The following is a 12,504-nucleotide window of genomic DNA, read 5'->3' on the forward strand; positions in this document are numbered from 1 at the left end:
CTTTCCAAGGGAAAGCACTGCTGATCAACTTTGAAACGAGGCATGTGATTAGATTTATGCTACCCAGGACACAACAGGCAGGTATATGACATTCTCATTCTCATTTACACAAATGCTTGCAGCAGACTCTCTCCTACTGCTTCTAGTGGAAGGAATTTTAATGAGCTGTAGCCCTTATGCCTGAGGATAGGCATCAGAAGTGTGAAAGACAACACTGGAAAGGAGTTGGGTTTTTTTAATGCTGTTTTGGAAGGGTGCTTCTGAGTCCTTCTTGTTCCCATCAAGGAAGACTAGGAGTTTAGGGAGGGGTGGATCTCTCGCCCTCCAAGGATGATGGGCGCTTTCCACATTTTGAGAGAAAGAGAACAAGAGATGGGACTTTTGGAGGTGGGATACAAATGATACAGTGCAGAAGACCCAGCCTTGGCCACATCATCACCCTGCATTTGTTAAGGCTCCTGAGAGTTGTGAGAAGTCCCCTACTCCCCTCATTATTCCTAAATAGAACCCAATAAGGCAGACATGTAAGTAACAAAAAAGAAAGAAAAAGAGATCCCACCGAGATCCCAAGATGAAAATTTGCAGGTAGCTCTTAGAAATGTTTAATAATCAATACATTTTTGGAATTTTTAAATCATATTATTTTTAATCACTTTTTTAAATTTTGTAATTTAAAATTTAAAGTAAGTCCATCATGTGACATGTCATATTAAAGCCTGTTGTTAGTTTTGAAGTATCTAACTTCTAGGCTGAGCTGTTAAGGTTTTTATGTAGTCCAGCAAGGCCAAAATTGTAAATTTCAAACCCTCATAACTCACAAACGGGATGAGATAAAAAAAATTAGATTTAAACTTAGTTTTGATCATTCAACAAGTGCACAAAATATTAAGAAAATTGGATGACATGAGATAAAAAGGTTGGATCACTTGATATTGAATGACACAGTTAATGAGGTCACTGAAGCAGGAGAAAAGGCAATACTTGAAAGCAGGAATAGGGAAGTGTTGACACTCTGGATGACGTTGAACTCCCAACTCCCATCAGCCCCAGCTAGCATGGCCAGTGATCTGGGGTGATGGGGGCTGTTGTCCAGCGACACCTTGAAGGCCACAAGTTCCCCACCTTGGGTTTAAAGCACCAACCTGGTACCCTGCAGATGGTTTGGACTGCAACTCCCAGAACCCCTCCAGCCAGCAAAGAGATGGCTGGCTTGAAGAACCAGACACATGACTGCTTCCCTGCAATAGCCAGGGCTAGCTTATTCCTTTCAGCAACCTCTGGTGCAACCTGACACCTGCATTGCACCCTGCAGAGACTAATCCTATCAAGTCTGCAATCTCCTACTACAAGGGTGTGGAACTGGATCTGGTCAGTAGACCTGATCCTGGTACCACAAATCACTGCAGGCTACTTCCGACAGGAGGTCAGGGCTCTACACTTTCACCCTCATCCTCAGGTTATCCAGTAAAATGAAATAAGGAACTGCAGGAAATACCTCCGAGAAGCATTTCTTGAGGCTTTCCGGGACTTTCCCATCGACCACATGAAGCATCCTTTCCATCTCTTCACGGACGACATAGCTCCCGGATTCATTTGAAAACAGGCTGAAAATGTCTAAGCAAAAAACCAACAACAGAATAATTAAACATTCAAGTCACACCAGTGCAACAGAGCTGGCAATATACCAATTAACTTGCACAGCTTTCTGAACAGGGTTGATTTTTTTACTTTTCTACACTCATAAAAAGTGCTTTGCTAATCAGTTATGTTATTGGGATCAACAAGGATGCCAGTTTAAATTGGAGCTGATAATATTTATACTGTATACAAAACATGAAATTACATTTACAGGAACAGTATCTGGAGCCTATAATGATTCTAATATTTTAATTTATTTGTTACTGTTACTTACCTTTGCATTTTTTTATACTAAAGGTTTTATACCTACACACACACACCATTTACAGCTGGATGCAAATATAATATTCCAACTGAAATATTTTGATTCTTCTGCAGAGGGTAAAGGTAAAGGGACCCCTGACCGTTAGCAACCCCCCCCCCCCAAAATGAAGACATTACCACAACTTACATTTTGCTTTCTCTTCATCTCTGCCCCTCGTTAGCAGGACTAAGCCTACTATCAGATTGTTGAAATGTAGTCCTTTGGACGTGCCACCGAAAGAGCAATATATGACCTGAAAGTTACAGAAAGAAAGTGAGAAAACTTTACTCTTTACGCTTTCATGCAGACAAGATTCTAATCCTTTTGCTTGGCCACCGTAGCACAAAACTCCCAAACTAAATGCTTTCCTGTCTATCTAGATTGGAATCTTGTTTCCAGCTGTGGTCAGCCAAAAGTTCTTAGTTTCTCACAAGCAGGACCTGGAAGCAACTGCCTCTCCATTTCGTCCCAGAGTCTGGAATGAAGGAATATTTATTCATTTAGAATATGTTATACCAGGGGTCTGCAACCTTTAAGACACAAAGAGCCACTTGGACCCGTTTCCAAAGGAAAAAAAAAAACCTGGGAGCCGCAAAACCATTGCGACATTTAAAACAAATATAACGCTGCATATATTGTTTCTTACCTTAATGCAATAATAATAAATAACGTATAGGAGCCAATGCAAAGTATAATTAGTAAAAACAACAAGAATAAGTTCTTACTTTTTTGCATTGACTCAGGGGCGTACCCAGGATCAAAACTGGGGGGGGGGGCAAGCCATGGTCCTTCAGGTTGTGACATTTCAGCACGGAAAGGCGAATGAAACCAAAATTTTAGGGAAATTATATATAATTATAGCAGTGCTTTATTACAGTAGTTATTACAATTATTTGCTTGGTTTTTTAAAAATTTTATTCTAGTTACATGTCTTATACCAGGGGTGGCCAACTCCCAAGAAACTGTGATCTACTTTCAGCAGTGATCTACCCCCGTTTTTGGGGTTCAGCTCAAAGTTGTTTTGGGGGGGTGTGGTGGGTGGGAAAGAGGGCTTCCCCCTCTAAGATAGGTTGGCAAGCGAATTAATAAAGAAAGAAAAAGGGGGGTGGGAATGGAAAAGTGGGGTGGAAAAATATAAATTGGGGGTGGGGTGGGTGGGAGAGAGGGCTTCCCCCTCTAAGATAGGTTGGCAAGCGAATTAATAAAGAAAGAAAAAGGGGGGTGGGAATGGAAAAGTGGGGTGGAAAAATATAAATTGGGGGTGGGGTGGGGTGGGGAGAATATCTATTAAAAATATGTAGTAGTTTAAAAAATAAAAATAAAGGGGGGAAATCTTTTTCTTCTTTTTCCTTTTTTTGAAAACAAAAACAAAAGGGGAAGAGAAAAGAAAAAGGGGGGATAGAGGGAGAAAAGGGTAATAATAAAAATTCAAATAGAGTGGCTGCAGCAGCTGTGGGGGGTGTTTGTTTATTTTTCGTTTGTTTGTTTGTTTTAAAAATGGGATTTCTCCCCTTGGATTAAAAAAGGAGGGGAGGAAAAAAAAGAGAGGGGGGGTGGGAGAGCAAGGCAAAAAGCCAAAAAGCAAAAAACAGGTTTTTTGGGGGGGAATCGCGCCAGGCTCTGCAGCGCGCCGGCCTCGGGGCTCCGGGCCCCCGAGCCGCCCTTGGGGCCATCGTTGAGCATGTACACCGCCCGCAGCGAGCGCTGGCGAAGCACCGGTTGGCGGAGGTTTCAGAAGCAGCCCGGACGTTTCCGCCGCCGCCGCCCGGCCTTCCTGTTGCACAGCGGCGCAGGAAGGCTCTGAGTCCCGGCCGGGCCCCCGGGCGCCCCCCGGATCCCGCTGCCAAAGAGGCGCCGGACGGCGAGGCGGAGCAGCAAAGCCAGGCGGAGGCAGCAGCAGCACCATCCGGCGACCGACGCCGGGAAGGTCCCCCGCCCGCCCGCCTCTCCGGGGGTGGGGAAGGCGCAACGGAGCCAAGCCCCACAAGGACACCCCAGCCGCCCGCCGGGCCCGACACTCCAAGGAGGGAAGCGGGCAGGCGCGGCGGGTCAGGAGGATGGCGCGGCGGGCGCAGCCCAGGCGGGCCAGGAGCGCAGCGCAGTGCCCCCACCACTCCGCGCCACCTCCGCGCCCCAGGCAGCCGCCCTGGAGCCGAAGGAGGAGCGCCTGTTGCGCGCTCACAGTGGCGGGCCGCGGCGGGGACGGCCCCGCTCCGCTCCACCAACTGCGCTGCCGCCGTCGCACCAGGCCCTGCCCCCCGCGCCTCCCCCCGGCTGCCCCCTCCCTCCCTCTCTCTCTGCCCCCTGCAAACCGCCCCTCCATCGCGGGCAGGGCTGGCGCGTCTTCCCTCCGGCCGAGGAGTTCTCAGGCGCAGTGCCCCCACCACTCCGCGCCACCTCCGCGCCCCAGGCAGCCGCCCCGGAGCCGAAGGAGGAGCGCCTGTTGCGCGCTCACAGTGGCGGGCCGCGGCGGGGACGGCACCGCTCCGCTCCGCCAACTGCGCTGCCGCCGTCGCACCAGGCCCCGCCCCCCGCGCCTCCCCCCGGCTGCCCCCTCCCTCCCTCTCTCTCTCCCCCCTGCAAACCGCCCCTCCATCGCTGGCAGGGCTGGCGCGTCTTCCCTCCGGCCGAGGAGTTCTCAGGCGCAGTGCCCCCACCACTCCGCGCCACCTCCGCGCCCCAGGCAGCCGCCCCGGAGCCGCGGCAGGGCCGCGAAAGAGCCACATGCGGCTCCAGAGCCGCAGGTTCCCTACCCCCGTGTTATACCATGCCACCCCATCTAAAGTCTTCAGACAATAAAACTAAAAACAAAACAATAAAAAGTAATTCAACTGCTAACAACTGTCTTTCATAAAAACAGCAGCAGTGCAAACATTAGAACTGAAAAGTAATGAATACCTCCAAAGAGGTAACAGGTGCGTTAAAAGCCTGAACATGTAAGGCGATCTCGACCTGGCATCACAGGCTTTAATCCTACTAACACTTACCTGGGTGTAAAAGTAGACAAAGATTGCAGTGTGAAACTCAAACCTGCCTCTGTACAAAGTGGTCCCATAGACAAACATGCACAACTAAACCCAACTAACAAAAATCAAAAGCCTTTGCAAGAAGGGAATCTCCAAGTCACCCACACCCACCCCATACATTATCCTGGGCTTCTAGCCACTGCCAGAAGTCAACATTTACGCCAAGCCCTATCAACAGAGCTGACCGGCACAACCATCAGCCCCTAGCCCAAAGCCAAACGACACGTGGTTTCAATAGGTGGTTTAGTGCCTATTATTCTCCCAACTGTGCATCTTAGGTTGAGAAGGAACAGGACTTTAATATGTGGGGGCGGGCGGCTGGCAGGACTATGACACAGGAAGAACTCTCTAGTGGCTACTAGTTAACATTTCCCCTGTAAGTGACTGGATTGCAAATGATTTAAGTCCCTGGTATGAATATTGCATCTGATATGAACTCACTTATCAGCCTTTGGCCGCCTCCCTAGCCTCCCTGCCTCCCTCTCCTCATTTGTAATGTAGGTGGCAAAGCTACTGACTGCTAAGGCAGGTAAAGTGGTTCTGAGTACTTTAAAGCAATGTTAAGCACTATTATTACGAGTGAAAACTTCCCATCCACTCTAAAAACAAGTGTTAAAGCCTTGCTTATCTATTTATAGCCAGCGCAGGGAACCTTTGGCTCCCCAGATGTTGCTGAACTACAAGTCCCTTCAGCTCCAGCAAGCATGGCTGCATTATCAGCACTGAAGTGACCTCTCCAGGGCACAAGCCCAGGCAGCGTGTACGGAGGTCCTGGGCTGCACAGACAATGTCCTCGCTCTTGGCCTCCCTGATGTGGTCCAAAGGAAAGCAGAGCCATACATTGGGCACCTGCTTAGTTGCAGGAGTTGCTGGAAGGAGGCGTGCAAGGCACCATCTTAGGGACTCCACTCCAAATTTGTGTAAGGTTTACTCCTTAGACTTTTCTTCTCCCAAAGATGTCTTGCAAGCAGCGGAGGTTTAGGATCAGTGTTTTCCATTTCGTAGATGGGCTACCTTCCCAGGCTGATGAGCCCCATCTGCCCCTCACTTCCCTATACAGCCTGTGCAGAAACCGCCTTCTTAACTGTTAAACCCAGTATTGTTCTTATCCACTCAATCCGCCAGAGCCTGTCTTCACATACAGGGGAAGTCCCTAACTCACTGAGGGTTTGAGACCTATTGGCTACCCTCACCTAGTTTAGTCGGTCAATCAAAGCTATTCCCAGGATGTGGCTGTTGTCACATGCTGATAGCTTCTAGGAGCCATAAGTGAGAGTTAAGTGCAGGATGGGGAACAAACTGCCCCAGAAGGAGCACAGTGTGTTCCTCAAAAGAGAGGGCCAAAGGTTCCCCACCACCAATTGACAGGAAACACAAGGAAGCTGGCCAGTTTCTATTTTCTGGGGTGGGGAACCCTGTGGTCCTCCAGATGTTGTTGGACTACAACTCCCATCATCCCTGACCATTGGCTATGCTGGCTAAGGCTGATGTGAGTTTTGAGTTCAACGACATCAGGAGGACCACAGCTGACCTACACCATGCCTGTCACTGCGTCAGCTACTCTGGGAGGGAATGAACATTCATACTTAAGTCACCAGTGGTGTGGCCATTCTGTCACCTCCCTCTCAAGCCTCACGGGCCTACAAACCTGTTCCAACACATTTGTCCTCAGACACGCACAGTATATCATATTACTTATTAGCTACCCTTCAGGTTGCAGCACTAGATGATTATTTATAGGTCCAATAGTCATGCAAGAAGTCATCATAGGACAAATCTCCCCCTGCTAAAATAACTCAGCCTGTCTTGCTTCTCCAAGAACCAGAGGTGGAGCACTTTCAAGGTGCATAAATATCAGGCACTCCTAGTGCCTGGGGTTTTATTTACAACTGATTTAAAAAGGCTTCTCCCTAAACAATTGATGCCAGCTCTCCTAAAGTTTGGACACTGGCACATAGAACGCCACAACCTCTCATTCTAGCCCAGGCAATCATATCACAAGCACTCTCCTCCAGTTTTCTAGAGGTAAACTGGAAGTGACTAGGGAGAGCAGGTTTAATAAACTGAAACGGAGTGGGGCTCTCCTCCTCCTTTCAGGTTGTCTGTCTGTCACTAATCATCAACTCTGGCATGCTTGGGCACGTGCACTATTAACAGTTTACAGGCTAATAATGTTCACTTACTTTATTTGCAAGGCCAGCTTAAAGACTTCAGTACCATTCCAAAGGAGCCATATGTACAGAAGCCTCCCCATAGCTGTAGTGGCTACTGGTTCCAAGCAAGCACTACAGGAACCTGGAGGCAGAGAGTGACCTTTCAGGTTTTGTCCTGTTGCCCTCCAGATTCTCATTGCTGGTGTTTCTTTTCTGAAGCTTCCATTCCGAGAAGGCTGGAAGTCTTAAAAATGTTCATCCCCCGAATATACTGCAAACTTCATCCGTGGAAGATAAGAAACAAAAACACAGCAGGTTGCAGCCATTTTATCCACTCACATTACCTGGCTATTAAACAGGGTTGACTTTCTGAAAACACAGCAGGGCCTCAAAAGGAAGAAAGGGTCTGTTCTGAGCAAGGAAGCTCAGCCCTGAGAGTGTATTTCAGGTCCTTTTATTGTAAAGCAGCACCTGGTTCTCAGAAAACACTGCAAGGAGCCAAGGGACTATTTTCCTGGGCTTGGTAAATGCTTAGCTTCTGCCACCTTCAGAGAGAGTCCCACTGCACAGCTTTAAGCAGATGTGATTCAAGTGCATTAATGGCTTCATGTGCCAGCTTCGTATATTCCAGTTCTGTTAAAAATCACATTTTTGCATGCTTCAAATATGCTAAAGTTGTTTAAATCTACTAACGCATTACACAGCTCTAGTAGACAGACACCTCCAAGTTCTAGTGCAGTGGTTAGACTGCTGGACAGTTTTTGAGGGAAACTCAGGTTGAAATTCCCATTCAGCTGCAAAGCACACAGAGTGGCCTTATGCCATCCTTAATCTAACCTCCGCAAAAGCATTTGACTGTGTCGACCACAGCAAACTATGGCAAGTTCTTAAAGAAATGGGAGTGCCTGATCACCTCATCCGTCTCCTGAGAAATCTGTATGTGGGACAAGAAGCTACAGTTAGAACTGGATATGGAATAACTGATTGGTTCAAAATTGGGAAAGGAGTACGACAAGGCTGTATATTGTCTCCCTGCTTATTTAACTTATATGCAGAATTCATCATGCGAAAGGCTGGGCTGGATGAATCCCAAACCGGAATTAAGATTGCCGGGGAAAATATCAACAACCTCAGATTTGCTGATGATACAACCTTGATGGCAGAAAGTGAGGAGGAATTGAAGAACCTTTTAATGAGGGTGAAAGAGGAAAGCGCAAAATATGGTCTGAAGCTCAACATCAAAAAAACTAAGATCATGGCCACTGGTCCCATCACCTCCTGGCAAATAGAAGGGGAAGAAATGGAGGCAGTGAGAGATTTCACTTTCTTGGGTTCCATGATCACTGCAGATGGTGACAGCAGTCACGAAATTAGAAGACGACTGCTTCTTGGGAGAAAAGCAATGACAAACCTAGACAGCATCTTAAAAAGCAAAGACATCACCTTGCCGACAAAGGTCCGTATAGTTAAAGCTATGGTTTTCCCAGTAGTAATGTACGGAAGTGAGAGCTGGACCATCAAGAAGGCTGATCGCCGAAGAATTGATGCTTTTGAATTATGGTGCTGGAGGAGACTCTTGAGAGTCCCATGGACTGCAAGAAGATCAAACCTATCCATTCTCAAGGAAATCGGCCCTGAGTGCTCACTAGAAGGACAGATCCTGAAGTTGAGGCTCCAGGACTTTGGCCACCTCATGAGAAGAGAAGACTCCCTGGAAAAGACCCTGATGTTGGGAAAGATGGAGGGCACAAGGAGAAGGGGACGACAGAGAATGAGGTGGTTGGACAGTATTCTCGAAGCTACTAACATGAGTTTGGCCAAACTGCGGGAGGCAGTGAAGGATAGGCGTGCCTGGCATGCTCTGGTCCATGGGGTCACGAAGAGTCGGACACGACTGAACAACAACAACAATCTAACCTCCCTCACAGAGCTGTTGTGAAGATAAAACTAGGTTTGGGGTGGGAAAGAGCCACTGATGCACTTCTCAGAGAAATTAATATACATGTATTAAACTGCTTTGTGCAGAGCCAGGTTATCTAACTCAAGAAAGTCTGCTACCAACTGCAAGGGTCTATCCAAGCTATCCCTCCAACAATGCTAACTCAATGATTTTCTAGGGATCTGTCCCATGTAAAAAAAAACTTGGGAGATCATTTCTCACAAGCAAAGCAACTGCACACACCCCATGAGGCAAACCTGGAACACAGGAATGATGATGAACAAGCAGCTTTGGCAACAACGACAAAGCAAAAGTTAACTTGAGGGCAAATTTACCTGAAGAGTGGCAACAACACAGCGGATATAGGAATAGGACAGCAGCATAAAATGTATGGGACATTCCAGGCTACCACATTGACTCACAATGACCACACAAACATTCAAGAGATGATCAGGTGCCAGAAATGTAATTCTCCTTAGTGCCAGTTGTGGCGAGATACCCTCACTCCCCACTGCTCTACAAGGACTGAGATGCACACAGTCCTTGCAAGAGATTTCCATGAGTTTCAAGACAAAACACCAGCAGAGACAGATGCTTTGCTTCAGTAACCAGGTAGCATGGAGCTTCAGCTTTGATTGCCCTCTCTAGTGCTTGCCATAGGCCAGTCCCACTTTTTTCAAAAACAGGACCAAACGCATTAACAACTTTCAACAGTTGTCAAATGGCCTCCTTACCTCTCCACTGTATAGGTTCTCAGGGGCACCAGAGTCTCCAGAAAGTATTTCCACACAACAGCAACATAATTCACTTTACACATTTCAAGACATGTCCCTCTTCCCAAAACCTCTACATGGGGGCAAAGCGGGGAGCAAGTCCCAGGCTTGCAGCATTCTCCCCTAGTCTTGTCATGATCCCTGATGAGGGAGAAATACAGGCTGCCCACTTCCCCATGGACCCTCCTGACTTCAGGATGTAGCTTTACCATCTTCCTCAGAGCACAAGCCCCTGCTAACACCCCCTCCACTACAGAGCACAGAAGTAAATGCCTACAGAATCACAAAAGGGCCCCCAAAGTCAACACAGCCATCTTTTCAAGAAGCAGTGTTTGAAACTCCCATTGTTCTAGGCACATTTTGTGACAGGGTATTTCATCAGCGTGAGCAGTTTCTGAGCTCTGGGCGAAGTACTGCACCAAAGATTTTAGATTAAAACTGCAGAGTGGAAGAAAAGAAAGACCTTTTTCTGCCTCCCCACTTCCAGCTACTCTCTGAAGACTAGAGAAGAGACCCTCTTAAGAATATCAGAGGGGTGGGGCAGGGGAAGAACTAGGCATGTGAAAAATGAGTATTTTAGCTGCAGTTCATTCATTTGCAGCTTTGTATTGTTATTAAAAAAAAGTGTGCCTAGACATTCCATTGTTGAGCCCATAACCTAGGTTTAAGGTGCCATTTATCTCCTAGCTTTCATATTTCAGTTTCTAACACTGTCAAGGAGGTAGAGCCAAGTGCCTTGCTCAGCATACATAAGTGCTCATGTGATACCAGCTCTCTGCTGAGACAACATCTTTTATAGTGCAGCCAACTGGGAGCTGTCCAGGGTCCTAACTTGCTCAGAGAGGCCTGCTTTGCCTTAACTTTGCCTGTCTGGAAGTGGCTTTGTGGTTCTTCTACTTTCCCTACAAGCTGTAGCCGAACAGTAGAGTTCTCCTCCCTCCCACCCTTCCCACTGCTTAGCACACAGAATGTAAAGCATGAGCTGTCAGTTGTTGACATGCTGTCAGTTTCAACCAGAACCCTGACACATCAGAAGGCACTGATCCAGCTTTGTATTAACCATTTGGCTGGCACAAAAAGCAACCAGGGATTGTATGCAAGTTCTCAAAGTGAGCTAGTGGAGGAGGGATGGAGTGCTTTGTCCTTTCTTTAGTCCCAAAAGAGAAACCAAGTGGTCTGCAAGAAGATGAAAGCTTCCCACCTCTACACCAGCATTTCTGTCAGTCCACAGTGGTCTAATAAAACTCTGCAGGCTAGTGACCCTTTAGTGCACTAGCTCCCTGTTTTTTGTTTCACGAAAGCCTGAATGCCAGTGGTGACTTGTGTGGCACAGTACTATTGGTCTGTTGTGGTAAATAGGTTGTATTTATTTTTCAGTTCTGTCTTATTTTGTTGTCAACAAATACAATTGCTTTTATTCACTGTTGTTTACACTGTTCTATTGTTGGTGCTTACATTTGTAGCTCTATTTTGTAAGCCACCTTAGTGTAGCCAGATGGATGAACACAGACCTCATGGTCAGAAGGACAGTTCAAGCAGGGACACCAGCAGGACAACCCAGAACCCTTCAGGTCCTGGAAATCACAAGACACTGAATCTCTAATTCCACACCATAGCTGCTATAAGCGACCAGGTGTGCAGCTCTCTTAAAATCACCAAACCATCCTTCAGGTAAGACTACAAGACTGCCGTGCCTGCCCTAAGTAAACCAATGTTAAGATTCAAACCAAGTGACACATGATTTACATAAAACATGAAATTCTCCGGACCCACAGTCCAAATTCTGCTCTCAAAGCTGCAGGCACAAATCTCACCTTTGGATACAACGATATTTACCTCACAGCCCTTTCTGTTGACAATACACTGAAAATACACTTGATGTGTGACGTGTGGAGAGCAGCCTGCTTTCAAGATGAAGAGCGTGGATGTTACACTTCTAAAACTGATGTAGCAGATTACTCTTCAGAATGCCCAGCTCCCTCCATGATATCTATTAAGATTTCTCTGTGCCAGAGAAGGGGGGGAAAGGCTGACTCCTTCTAAACAAATCTGCTTGCGCAGCAATTAAAAGTGGTTGCCATATTTACGGGAAAGGAGGAAAAGAAGCAACCGACTGTGGAGCCGAAGCACCTCCTCGAGCGGTAATTAGCCAGCTGTGTGCCAGGACACCCCTGCGTGCTGTGAGGAGTTAAATTACCGACAGCTTCTGGCAGCCCAAAGTTCCCAGCCGCACAGGAGGCTGTCCGCTACATCTCCACCCAATGCCCTGCTCATCTTCCATCCTTCCGATCAGCTATTCTGACATGTTTCTATATCAATCGTGACTGGAGCATTCAATCACTGTCAAGGTGCAGACTAGGCAGAATGCCCTGCCCTGAAAAGGAGGCTGTCCATTGAATCTCTTTGTGAGTTGCTCTTCTGACTTGGCCTCTGTCCAACAACCTCCTGCAAGGTTGGAAAAAATCCTATGCATTAACCCCATCAGGTGCAGGGAAACCATTCAGTCACTCCTGGTGAGGCAGCATGCCTAAGACAGTGACTTACGCAAGATGACAAACTGAAGCTCAAACCAGGTAAGACAGAGGCACTGTTAGTGGGTGGGTTCCCTAGAAAGGATGGATGCCTGTTCTTGATGAGGTTACAATCCCTCTGAAGGGACAGGTACGTAGCT

At 47.3% G+C, this 12,504-nt stretch overlaps 1 protein-coding gene across 1 annotated transcript in view; it reads right to left on the reverse strand.

The window, feature by feature from the left end:
- The window catches only part of USP32 (ubiquitin specific peptidase 32), a 119,682-nt gene that overhangs the window by 63,378 nt on the left and 43,800 nt on the right, over positions 1-12,504 (reverse strand). Inside the window, 2 exon segments of the mRNA XM_033172171.1 lie at positions 1,496-1,614; positions 2,090-2,195. Of these exon segments, the coding sequence (XP_033028062.1) occupies positions 1,496-1,614; positions 2,090-2,195 (225 nt within the window).

The sequence above is a fragment of the Lacerta agilis genome, chromosome 15, assembly GCF_009819535.1.
Source record: "Lacerta agilis isolate rLacAgi1 chromosome 15, rLacAgi1.pri, whole genome shotgun sequence".
In the NCBI taxonomy this organism is placed as follows: Eukaryota; Metazoa; Chordata; class Lepidosauria; order Squamata; family Lacertidae; genus Lacerta; species Lacerta agilis.